We start from the raw sequence: 13,135 nt of genomic DNA, 5'->3' as shown, positions 1-13,135 counted from the left end.
TTGGATCATCAAAGTTCATTGTGAAGTTGTAAAGTTTTGTTCACTCTGATCCACAGCGTTTACTTTATTGACTTAATATTGTTACTATGTTTCTCCATACTGTAAATCTACTTCTGTCTCTGCTGTACATGCAGAACCAATTGGATGTACAGTCTGTCCTGGAAGTGAAATGGAAAATAGTTTGAGAACTTAATCCACCGTAGTGAGTTGAAAAAAACTGTAGATTTGGTAATTTTCTGCCTGCCAATAGTCATAAATGTTTATATACTGTATTTTATCATGTGAGTTCCAACTGTCTTGTCTAGTAGTGCAAAATAAGCAAAGTAAAACTATTTACAAAACAACAAAATGCCAAAAATAAATAAAACTTACATCTCATTATTCATTTTATTTATCTTTTCTGGGGTGTGATATATGCTTTGCAGCTTCCTAAAAAAAGAAGTTACTCCAGAATAGCACGTCTATATGATGGTAATGTTAATGTTACAGTATGTCTACCAGCTCCATTAAAGAATACTGTTCTGTACATCTGGTTCATGCAGAGAGTTCAAGCGAACAAATACCAGGTTTGTGATGGCATGAGCAGGCTCGGGCATGTGGGGCAAAAAAACAACGATATCCACAGCAGAACCCATTGAATCAGCAGCATTACTGAGAGATTCACAGTATTAAGTCCAACTATTGTCAGGCTGCTGTGGGTCTCATCATCTGTCACTGGAAAACTACAAAGAACGCATGAAACTGACGATTGATTGATCAGTAATTACTGCTTTTACAGGAGATGTAGCTCTTGCTGTCTGCAATGTTTTAGCTGTAAGGCAACTGATGCAAACTCATACATGTCTGAGAAAGTAAATAACACATTTCATATGACAGTTTCGTGTTGAAGCTCATCGGTAAATACAGTATAGATTAGAAGCAGATCGGTTGAGACAGACAGTTTGCTAAATTTTCCCACATATTTCCTATGTAATATTTTCTTGAAGTGAGTACTTTATATTTGTAGTCTATTTAATTCAAGTTGAATAATGTAAAACTACACAAAAAACCCAACCTAAATTGTAAAAAAAAGGCAGCAATCTGAGGGAAAAGCTACAAGGACAGACAGACACGCAATGTGTACTATATATAAAGAGCGGACAGAAGTAGCAGTAGTAGAATTACATGATGAACACACATAATAACAAGTCAAAGTAGATGTAATTCTCCACTGGACCTCCATCAAGCTGTGGCTTTTTATGGATTTAAAACATAACTACAGACTCCATAAGCTTTTTGTTGTTAAAGAGTTACATATGCCTTCTGTGCATCATGTCATTAATGCTTTATAAAGTTTTTGTTGCCCTGGCAAGGACCTACAATAGGCAAAAACTCTGCTGCATGCTCATCTCTACATTCCTTAACTAGTGTCCTATGTGCAAATAAAATCCTATCTTATCAAGTGACCAAACAACTGACAAGCAAAGCCAAATATACCCTACAGTATCTTCAAAGTCATATAACTGGATATTTATTCCATTTCATAATCAGAAATTATAAGGAATTCCTGAACAGAATACCATAAAATCAATGGGCCTCTGTGGTTGCTTGTTGTTTTTTCAAGGCAGTGTTTAAAGCTTGTTCATTAAAACCGACGGGCTAATTAAAATGACTGTCTGTCAAAAGCGTCTCCCAGCTGGAATTATATTACACACACTATAATCAATCAGGCCGAAGATTCAATTTAAAAGCAATCAGCATTTGGTGGGTTTTCTCGAATCAATAGTAATCTGATGATAATTTTGACCCGTGGTTGTTCGTTATTTTTAGTCTCAAATGTTCCTGCTCCCTCAATAGACTTATGGGAATGGGTGCCAGACATGTTGGGGCTGCTCCATGATGCACACTACATTACCCAGCAAAATGGCCTTACATATCTTCTTTTAAAGCGATACTGTCAGGCAACAGCACATTCTGGGGGTCGGATCAAGCTTAAAGAGTGCTTCTGACATGAGAGGTGGGGAGCTACTGAAATACTTTGTCCAAGAAAGATTTGGTTAATCACATTAAATCTTAACACAACTTGGGTGACGTTTTGGCATACATGCTTGGAAAATAATAGTACCAGTATTGTGCACCAAGATTAGTGATTACTCATTTCCGTGTCTCCTTAAACAAGATCTTTTCGATAGGAACTACTGTTAAGCGCCTCTACTTCTATAAAAACAGATCAAATTATTATTATATATATTTTAATAAATAATAAAAAAATAAAAATAATATTAAATATTCTAAACCTAGTAGGTACTAAGTAGCATAATTAAAAAGAATTGACTTAGAAACAAGTGTTTCATGATGAGGAATGGTAATTATTCCTTCATGTCTTCATGTAACTGAGAGCAGCCTGAAGACAGAAACAGCACCGGAGAAACAATAATAACAGCAGATCTGCTCCATCACGTAGACAGCCGAAAAGAGAGCCACTCATCATGACAACATTTATCATATCTTGCTTCCTTAACTGGAGTTAAGAGGTACAACTGAGCTGACAGCCACCACTTAAAAACTTCAAACATGGTCTTACACTGAGCTTTCAACCTCTGTTTTCTGCCAGAAACACACAAAAAAAGACAAAAATAATCTCCTGCATGCTTATGTATGCCTCCTCTGAGTGTTTTATTCTTTTTATGAATTTATGGCTGTGCTTATCTCTCTCAAACCTCATGATAATAGAGTCTACCTGCCATATGCCACTGAATACAAGTCATAAATCTATTAAGCAGTGCTATGATTAGATCATCCAACTCCAGGCTTGGAGCACATTGGCAGTTGTTCAATGGTCTTTTGTCGTTACAGCTTGTTTCTTAACCTGGGAGCTGAGGACATGAGGATTCAAGTAAGCAATAAAAGAGAAATTAGAAAACAGCTTTCCAGTTGAGATAAAAGCTCTTTTGGCTGCAGCGGTTCAGCACTTGACCTGCTGAGTTTGTGAGGTTCAAACTCAAACACATTTTAAAACAGCAGATTTTTGTGCCATTTGACTTTGCTGAGTCCTGCAGAGAAAAAAAGTAATTGTTCTGGTTTTGAGTGCATGTGTGTTTGAGTTGGGGGCAGTTTAAAGGGATCACTGAGTGAGGACAGTACTACAGCTGCGATAGAATGAAGTAAGAATAATTTCAACTTTTAAATCATATTGTTTGCAGACATATGAAAACTATGCAGAGTACTACGCAGAGTTAGAAGCAGAAGGATTCTATGATAATTATACAGCACAGAGATGCTCCTGTACCTCTTGCAAAACTGATGTCATGCCTCATGTCGACCCAGTAATCAAGTGAGTCAAGAGGAAAGAATGTCTAATAATGCAATAGTACACTTGGAGTGATGAAAACAACAGTTTTCATACCTAGAGTTACTGTCGAGAGGTGGAAACAGACAATTACTGTTTGGGGTTTCAGAAAAAGGAAAGGTTTTCTTAGCGTTGTCACTTGATACAATACAACTTTTGTAAAAGAGTTTGCAGAGTTTGAGGTGAGGCATGAGCAGTTTGATTTTTGATTTCTGCTTTGATCCTGTGCACAGTAGCTCAACAGGATCTTTGAGTGATCAGTTTACGGCTGAGGACTGCTTCTGAGTTTTGCACAGAATTTGTTCACCGTTAAGCATTAAGTAAACTTTTCACATATGTTCGCCAAAGATGTTAAGAGCCAGAAGATCTGTCAACCAGACATCAAATGTTGAACTGTTTTCAACTTTTTTCTACATTGCACTCCGTGACAAAAAAGCGTCAAAATTGCAGCACTCCAGCTGCCCCACCAGAATCACTTTGAAATATTTTGAGTTCAAAAAAGGTTTCTCCTGAGTTGTGTCGCTGTATGGCTAGGCTCTCACTTGTACCACCAAATTTTTTGTAAAACATAAAGACTAAAGGATCACCCATGAAAACACTGTTCCAGCTAAAAAGACTCTTTGGTGTTACTGATGTGACTTCCACTTTCCCACAGGTGCTGGTAACAGGTGGGGGTCGAGTGGGGAAGAGGCCTCGCCAGCGTGGCCGGCTGCCACAGCGGGTCAGGGGATCATCTTCCGCCCAGCTGCTGATGCCCTGTTATCCCTGAGCCATTCATCACGGCTCGCTGAGAGTCAGATATGCGCTGCCCCCAAACCCTCCAGCTCCCAGCATTCCTCACTTTCCCCTGTGGATCTCCACCACTGATAGCTGTCAGGGCTGTGCTGATCTACCCAGACACCTACCCTCCATGAATTTGCATGCATTTGTTAAGCTGGTGTGAATCTGTTTTAAGTACTTAACAACATGTCACTCTTCATGTCTGTCTGTCTGCAGCTTGTGTCTTTAAAATCACAGAGCAGAACTTAACTCATTTACAACAAATCATGTATACTTTACACTTTTGCCAAGGCGTTTTATACAGTTCTAGATTTTGTTTGTCTTTCCACGCAACCACTGGTTTCCATAATTTTTTTGTACAGGATGAAAATCAGTTAGTAGACTCTTGAAACCTCTTTGATTTGTGTAATCCATAACTGTGGACATCAAGTCAACAGGTACTTTATGTTTAAGTGCAGATTGATTTAAAGAGTCGCCTCTTTCTCCTACTACCTAACAATAATGTAAGTTAAAGGGACCATCGTGACCATCAGTGGCACTATTGAGCAATATTTTTTTGCACAGATCCCTATTTATTTCATATCTGCTTCTCTAGGAACATTCACAAGTGCCTACATAAGCAGACGGCAGATTCTATTCCACGTAAGGACATTTGGTGGAGGTAACTCGCCAAGAAAGATGCACCAGAAAAAGGATGGGGAAGACTACTAGCCCATACAAACGTGGATACAGTATAAAAAATGCAGGTTTATTTAGGGAGATTAATATTCCAAAATTTGGCTTTGCAAATGTTTTATGAGTAAGGAAATGAATTGAGCACGTGTGGCTTGGGCTTTGAGGATACGCACAATAGTGAAAAAGGTAAAAAGAAAAACTATTTTTCATCCACGTTTTTCATGCTTCACACCGTTCAAAAACAAATGGAAACCAATGGATGTCTTGAACAGTACAAGATGAACTGAAATGTATAACAAAGAGCAGCCTGGTGTTCAAAATGATTAGCTGTGACGACTCAAAGTGGTTTCTACCCACAATGTTAAGGTACATGGTTGTGCTTTGCTGCCAAGCAACAACAGCAATAAATGCTCCTACTATGAAGGCACATGCAGTGATGTTCAAACTAGTTCACAATGCAAAAAATAGCGTGAATGGAAACTTACACACACCCAATGTTTTGACAGAAGTTTTCTTCCTAAGCGTGCTGGGTGTTTGCACACGATTCTCGCATTACTCTTGTATGTGCTTGCCTTTTTTAAGACATATTCAGTGTATAATATATACAGGAGACTAAGGTAATCTACTGCCTGACTGGATATATACAGTGCTGACTGATGCTAAGGTTAAGTAAAGATGAAAGAAGGGGGCACTGCTAGTACACATATTGACAGACCCTTTGGCAGGATGACCGGCAGTTAACTTCATGTCATTATTGATCAGATGATTCAACCGATTGATTGAGAAAATGTTGATGGATTGGAGGTGCGTAAGTACAGGTTTGTAGCAGCATGTGGAACGGGGGGTTACTTCAGTACAATTCCTCTGGATTAAAGCAATCACTATGAGGTACAGTGCTGATTTTCAGCTTTGATTTGAGGGTGATTTCATCCAGCTGACCACTGAAGGAACTATAGCCCTATTTAAACATGTTTAAGGGTCCAGAATGTATAGGATAAACTAAAATAATTGTCTGAAGTCTCCAACCCATCTTCCCTGGTGAGGCTCTGCCAGGACTGCAGTTAAATCATCTTCACTTTTTACATGTTTAACTAACTTGTCATCATGATCAGTTGGATTGAGGTCAGGTGACTGACCCACCCAGTTAAGACGTTTCCACTGTCTGTATGTTTAGGATCATTGTCCTGATTCTTGGCTAAGAATCCCACACTTTTCACCAAATATGGATGTAAACAGCCTCAAATTAAAGCTGAGAGTCTACTCTTTAACCTTGTAGTCATTGTTTTATTTCAAAGCTAATGTGCTGCAGTACAGAGCCAAAACAGTGAAAAATGTGCCACTTTCCGGTATTCAATCCATAAACATAAAGGAGAATGTAAAACAGGCATTTAAGAATTTTGGTATTTGTTTCTTCATATGTACAGTACCTATGGTGCAGACTCGAATGCATGCTCTTAACTGGAAGGGTCAGAGGTCAGGAGCAGGTCATGCTTCAGCATCTTGCTCAAGGACACTTGAACACATGACACAAGGACATAGATCCAGTAGACACACTGGCTGCCTAAACCTTAGACCACCCAGTTACTGAGACAGTCTCTCCAACCAATAAGACAACCTGCCTGCAATGAATAAACAGCCAAGGGCTATAACTCTTATAGATAAAAACCAACCCCTGCATGTACAACAGATGACTGATAGAGGCTTATTTTATCCGTCTAAAAGACATTGTAAAACAACATGATGATGCTCAAACTTGGTTGCTAAGCTGCAGAAACATTTGTATTTGAGCATTTTGTATTTTGTATTCAATCAACATCACTCATCAGCATCATAAACATATATGACTTGGAAACCTAGACAGACTATGTCAAATGCATTGTGAATAAATACAAAATTTAACCTGCTGAGTTTGTACAGTCTATACACTTAATCATTAAGGTCCCTGTGGAGTAAGAAAAAGTATCAAAATGTAGCCACCAGAATAGACTCACAAGCTCTCATTGTTAATAGAGACTGATGACTTCTATTTTTGTTGCTAAAACTGGCAAACAATGAGAGAGTTAAAGAACCAATTCAAAATCTTTAGGTCGGTGACATGGTGGTGACACAAGTCATGTGCTTGTAAACAGTGTAGAAACCAATCTAGGTTATTTTTTGAAGAATTTGGTTATTTTTGCTAAAGAATTGGTGAAAATCTATAAAAACTGGAGCAGGAAGGAAAACACTTGCAGGACAAATGTCTTCTTTCCATCTTTCCAAACTAAAGGTTAAAAACTCAGTGCACTTTTTTGACAGTTGAGAGAAGGGCAGAATTTGCATTTCCCTACAAAAAGCACAAATACAGTTGAAGTTCCCCTCCACAGTCAGCCCAGCCCACTCCCAGCTCTTACCACATTGTAGCAGGACTTCTTGTTTGATCCAGTGAAGTGATATGGGTCTACTGTGTTGCACATCTGCATGTACAGCTTGAACAGTTTGTTGATGTGTTTCAGGGACATGACGCAGACGGCTGAGTTAGGGGTCGGCTCCGGAGAGTTCGGCTTTCCCCGGGCAAAGGCAGCGAACAGCACGTCATCACCCGCTTCTACCTTCAGATGCTTCTGAAGTTCAATGTCATTGCCCACCTTGGTGACGTGGGCTGCCTGGATGATGTTGAATACCTTTAAATCTTCCGTGGAGCGTCGTCGCCTTTTATCTGTGCTGATGCATTCAAGGGGCATCTCCACATAACGGCGGATCACAAGGTCTGAGGAGCACATACGGACTATTCGGGTGTGGTAGGCCTGGGAGTCCCTGTTCACCCGCTGCACTGTAAGGAAGTAGGTGAAGGGTCCACTGTGGAAGGAGTAAACGTATCGCAGGTAGTAGTTTCCACGTAGAGGTGGAATCAGGTCCATGTATGAGTGGTTGGAGAAGAAAGTGAAGCCGTTTTGGCTTGTCTTCATCTTCCGCAGAGAAATGGTATGGGGGTGTGTTGAATTGCCCGTTATGTTTCCTGTACCTGGGATCTCAGAGTTCCCAACAAAAAACTTGATGACGTTGCTCTCCACATTGAGCACCTGAGAGCCTGAAGGGCTGACCACGACATCTGAGTCGCTGGGTTGGCCCTTACCTTGCATTACCTTGTTGGCGAAGCAGTAGACCTGCTCATCAACGGTTTTTGGGCTAATATCATCATCCAGGACATGACGGCGGCAAACACCATTGTCTGCCGAGCCACAGCTGTACAAACCCTTGTCGTAAATGTTCTCCACCACCAAGGCAATGTTGTGGTTGTCCACTCTTCCACCGCCAGTCGTGCCGGTCAGTTTCTGGCCACAAGTCTGGTTGGAAAACAGCGGCCCTGTGTGGTACTCCGACAGCTTCGTGAGGTTCGGGGCCAGGGCATAGATTCTGTTTACAGCCCCGACGTAGATAATTCCATCTAGCGTGACCATGTTCTGGATGGGGAAGTCTGCAGTGAACGTTGGGAGATTGTAGGTGACTGAGAGGTTGAGTTTGTTGGTTGATTTATCACACTGGCACTGCGCACTGGGGCACAAGGCCCACAGCAGCATGACGGCATGAAGCAAGTGGCGATTCATCCTGTTCCAGAAATAAGAGACATGACAAATTAGTTGGTGAAACATCCCAGCTAGAACACAAAGAACTCAAAACATTCATCATAGATATCTTTGAATAGGTGGCCTAAATTATCTGGAGTGTGAATGTGTAGGAAAAAAAAGTGCAATCTGTGCTGAATAGGGACCACTGAGGGGAAACAAGAGGGACATCAAGATCCCTTTTTATACTCATAAATAGAACTGTGTCAGCGTATAAAACCAGGATTTACTCACTTCACCACAAGCAGTGAAACCATTCATACTGATGTGACTAAAGTCTTTATGGTGACACAAAGCTTTAATATCAGCCTCCTAATCATCCATGGTTGCACTTCTGACTCCTCTGACCCTAGACAAGCCAAGAGTGAGACCTGGGTGAGCACTTCTGTAGCGCACAGCTCTGTTCCCAAGTGACCCCAGCAAAAGGCAAGGCAGTGAATCACCCATAGAGCAGCCCGCTCTGCAGGGCGACACAACCACAGGCCTAAGTTTAGACAGCAAGGGCCCAAGGGAGCCGAGATAAACTCAATTAAAACAAAAGAGGCTGGAGGAAGAAGGCAAGGGGGACCATCCTGCAAAATGATAAATAACCCCAGCAACTAAATGGTAGTCCACTGGGAGATGCTTTTAGTGGAGGGAGGGAGGGGTGCAGGGAGAGCAACACCAGAGAATTTGCAAAATATGCATTTGCATGCTCCGTATATGGATGTGGTTTTAACATGATCTCCAGATGTAAACCAAAACATGGCAATGGCATTCAGCACAGTAGGTTTGGTTTTACATTCATGCCCACAAAGACACATAAACTCACTGAGATTCCCTGTGTGCATATTTTGACTAATTTATGACTGATGTCTCAATGTTAGCAGTTCATTTGTGTTTTTAGAACAAGTCTGAGAGAGAAAGCTCAGTTTTCCATGTTGTCACAGTGTTTCAGGGAGAGGATTTACAGACAGATAGACCAAACAGGTGCTTGTAGGAAAAACACCTAGGAAAAGGTTATGACCGAAAATAATATAATATATGATATCATAAGACATAATATGTAAGTCAAAAGCAACACTGTAAGAGTATAACAATATAGTATCAAATAAAGATAAAAAGGAGTATAAATTTAGATCCCAAAACACTGATTCTGTTAGAGAATATTACACAGTATAAGAGTCAGGTTGCTCTTATTAAGGACGTGGTGAGATGAGTATCGTCTTGTTTTGCTCTAAAATTCTGAGTAATAGTGGACACATTATTGCGCACCTGCAACAAACACTATAAATATACAGCCTCGTAGCACGGTTGTTTTTTCCAAAGGACAAAAGGCAGTGGGAAACAGTGAAAATGTTTTCATTTGGAGAGGAAAGTGACTCATGGCGAAAGGTCTCAGAAAACACAAATGGGAAGTTGGTGAAATGGTGTTAGGAGCCAGAAAAAACATTTCAAAACGCAGGCTGTGATATCCAAAGGAGGAGAGGAGGGTCAGGAGTTTCAGGGTCAGGGTCTCTGTGTTTTTACGCATGAAAATCCAGTTTGAGTAAAAGGGGGGAAAAAGAGCAGAGCCAAGAAACTGGGAGAATATTTACAATAAATAATAATAATAAACTCACCTGTTCGCGTGCAACAGCGCTGTATGTTCCCTTGATTCAAATCATATTCCACTGGTGTCTCCAAGAGCGGGACTTATTGACTTTTTCATCAACTCCAAACTGATCGCTGTGGATTGTCTCTTCACTTCTCCGTGAAAAAAAAAAACTCCCAGAAAAACAAAGTTATTTCTCAGTCTGGCTTTGCCGGTATCCCGGTAGTCGAACTCTAGTCCGTGGCTCTCCAGCTGAAACCTTTGAGACTCAACACTGTGTGACCGCATCCAGCAGACGCACGCTGCTGCAGCTGCTCTCACATCAGCCCCTCTCGTGGCGCGCGAAGCTCCGCCTCTTTCTCTCCAAACTCCGTGACGCGCTCAGGTGCCGCTGCGGCTCGTCGGTCTGTGGAGCTCAGGTGAGACAGGCACGCAGGTAGGACAGCGGAGATGGAAAACTGAGCAGACAGTAAATTATGAGCTCTAGTTAGTGATTGTTATGTGACACCGAACCACCAATTACAACAAAATCTGTTGGAAGAAGCCCTATTTTATGTGGGGGTTTTGAATGTATTATTTAATTCATTCTTTATGTATAATGACCTTGATTTATTCTCTCTCTCTCCTTTTAGTTTGATGTCATCTTTTATGAACTAAAGCAGTACATATTTGGTGTAAATTCCCTACTACCTAACATAAAACAACTGGATTTAGAGGGATTTATCCACCAGATCCAATTATTTTCCAAACAGGCTCTGAAGAAGTTGAAGAAGAAACCAGTAATAAAACATATTTTCCAGCACAGCATAGCTTACTAATGTGCCCCTTGGCTGACTATTAATACTCCAAATGTTAAAAATTAAACACAACCCACAGAAAAGGTCACATAGGCTACATGAAGTGAGTTTTTTCTTTCTTCTCCAACTTCCACCTGACTCTCCTCCAGCACCCTTGTGAGTCAGACTACTGGTTGTCATGTTAAAACGGCTCACTCAGCCATAAATAATGAGCTTAGTTATAAAGGCTAAACCAACTGTGTGTGTCTCAGCCATGAATCACCGCGGACAGCACAAAAAAAATCCTTTGTCCCCCTTCCTGAATGGAGGGCAGTTGGAATGAAGACTGGAAACCCTGATAACAGAGTGTGGATGAAGAATGAATAGGTACAGAGCGGCTGAGGAGCTGCACAGCGGCTGTTTGCACTCACTTTCTGACAGACTCAGTGACATGTGAGGATTTAATGAGACAGACAGTCCTTGAATGTGTGCTCAAATGGGGAGATGAGTGTGATGTGATGGAATCTGTGACATCACTGGGATGTAATAAGCGTTTCTTTGAGCTAAAGTGTCACAGAGTAACAGTTTCATCTCCTCGTTTTCAAGTTTTTAACAAAAAAAGGCTCAGCTGGTTTTAGATGTCTGCTACATTCATTCTTAGAAACTGATCATCTTTGACTTCACATTGATACATCTTCTGGACAAACCCTCCTTTCTCCTCTCAACTCCCTGATCTCCTGGAGGACACTGCCACTTCTGACATCACACCAGAGAGGTCTTAAACTGTCACTGTACATCATCCACCTTTATTTTATCTCAAAGGATCATTGAAGAGGAATCTACAGTTGCAATTGTGTTGAGTGAGAAAGAAGACAATAATATAAACAGCATAACGATGAATAAAGAATACAGTTTGATTTAAAAAGTGAAACTCTGAGTTAACAAACCAGAAAGTTCCTAACCAGGCTTTGTCCTAAGGTAACAAATCCACCCACTAGCACCTCTAAAGGTCTCTAATTGACACTAATTTAATTTGTTTAATCTTTACAGCCACATTTTCCAAGAATGGCAGGAAACCCCTGCTGTATCTCTCTTTTACCTTAGCACTTATTTGAATTTAATCTGATTGGGAGCAACAACTAAATGCTCCAAAATAATTCAATTCAAGTATGTTCTTGCATAGAAAAGTACCCTAATAAAAGCACATTGTGTGAAGCTCAGTCTCCTTTTTCTTCTTACCGATGAGCCAGAAGTTTCACAACATACTACTTCACTCTTAGCCTGTGTTTGTTAGAGGACCTGTGTTTTGCTTTACCTCAAGGCATTTCTGACACAGTTGCCAAGGGGTGTGTCTGACATCGGGCTGACTATATACCCGAGGGGTGTGTCTGTGTGGCTCCTGTGGTGGTAAACTCAATTTTGGCCTGGGGCCTTGCCTTGGCGGGGAACAGAGGAGCAAGAAGAAGGAAAAAAAGGTTGGTTTGATGGTGAACCTCACACTGCTGGCATGCAGAATGTGGAAACCCCAACGTATGACGCGTGCTGCAGGAATGATCTCCATCCTGCAAACACGGCACCTGCAACACAACAACTATGCACTTCCTATTTTCTGTGTAGATTTTGGTCAAGGCTACACAGTAGCTGAGATAAAAATATCAAGCAGAAGATTTGACTGTGTAGTTTGTGAGAGTGTGAAGTGAACCATTAAAGGGTGAATGACAACAAAACAAAGCAAAACAGGGACACTGTTACTGGAAATTAATTTTGCTGTTGAATTTTGAAATGGATGAACTGGAAGACTGGCCATGAAGGCTGGTATAACAGTACAGTGATGCCCACACTTTTGGAATGAGAAGCACAAAAGTCACATATGGGTGTTCACTGTACACAAACTTCTGGCCATATAGTGTATCTCCAAACCTGTTCAAGTAAAACTTAAACTATCTGCATGACTTATTACCTTAAACTACCGGCATGATTTAATACCATTTAAGGTGGATTAAAAAAATCCTTTTGTTCCCTTGTCATTTGGGAGGACTGACCCTTTAAGTCCTACCACAACAGCAGGCAACTGACTTATTATGGCGCCATCTGGTGGTGCTCGAAATGAAGAGAATTTTTTGGTCTCCAGAGACAAGAAGGGAGCTTCAAGTCAGGCTAATTTCTAAGCTGGTGAATAGAAAATGAAGATAGTAATCACACAGACAAAAGCAAGTGATTATCAGGGAGGAGCAGGGCTGCATTCAGTCTTGATTTTACTATTTCTGTCAACCCTTCCTGTGCACCTAAACCTAGTCCAGCAGAGGTTATTTATCACCCGCAGGGTCAATACAAACCCTGGTCAACTGCTGACCAGGACAGTAAACTCTGATTGATGCTCTTGACCCATCTGAGGCCCCAG

General features: G+C 41.0%; 1 protein-coding gene across 2 annotated transcripts in view; it reads right to left on the bottom strand.

The window, feature by feature from the left end:
* The window catches only part of met (MET proto-oncogene, receptor tyrosine kinase), a 66,668-nt gene extending 56,390 nt beyond the window's left edge, over positions 1-10,278 (bottom strand). For both annotated transcript variants that reach the window (XM_051382186.1, XM_051382187.1), the window contains exons 1-2: positions 9,987-10,278; positions 7,174-8,368 (exon numbers count right to left, since the gene is read on the bottom strand). In XM_051382186.1, the coding sequence (XP_051238146.1) occupies positions 7,174-8,367 (1,194 nt within the window). In that variant the 5' untranslated portion in view covers position 8,368; positions 9,987-10,278. The remainder of the gene's footprint in view (positions 1-7,173; positions 8,369-9,986) is intronic.
* Between the last annotated feature and the right edge of the window lie 2,857 nt (positions 10,279-13,135).

This window comes from Dicentrarchus labrax, unplaced genomic scaffold (genome assembly GCF_905237075.1).
Source record: "Dicentrarchus labrax unplaced genomic scaffold, dlabrax2021, whole genome shotgun sequence".
Taxonomy (NCBI): domain Eukaryota; kingdom Metazoa; phylum Chordata; class Actinopteri; family Moronidae; genus Dicentrarchus; species Dicentrarchus labrax.
Note: the sequence above shows the minus strand (reverse complement) of the source record. Positions and strands in the feature narration are given on the sequence as shown.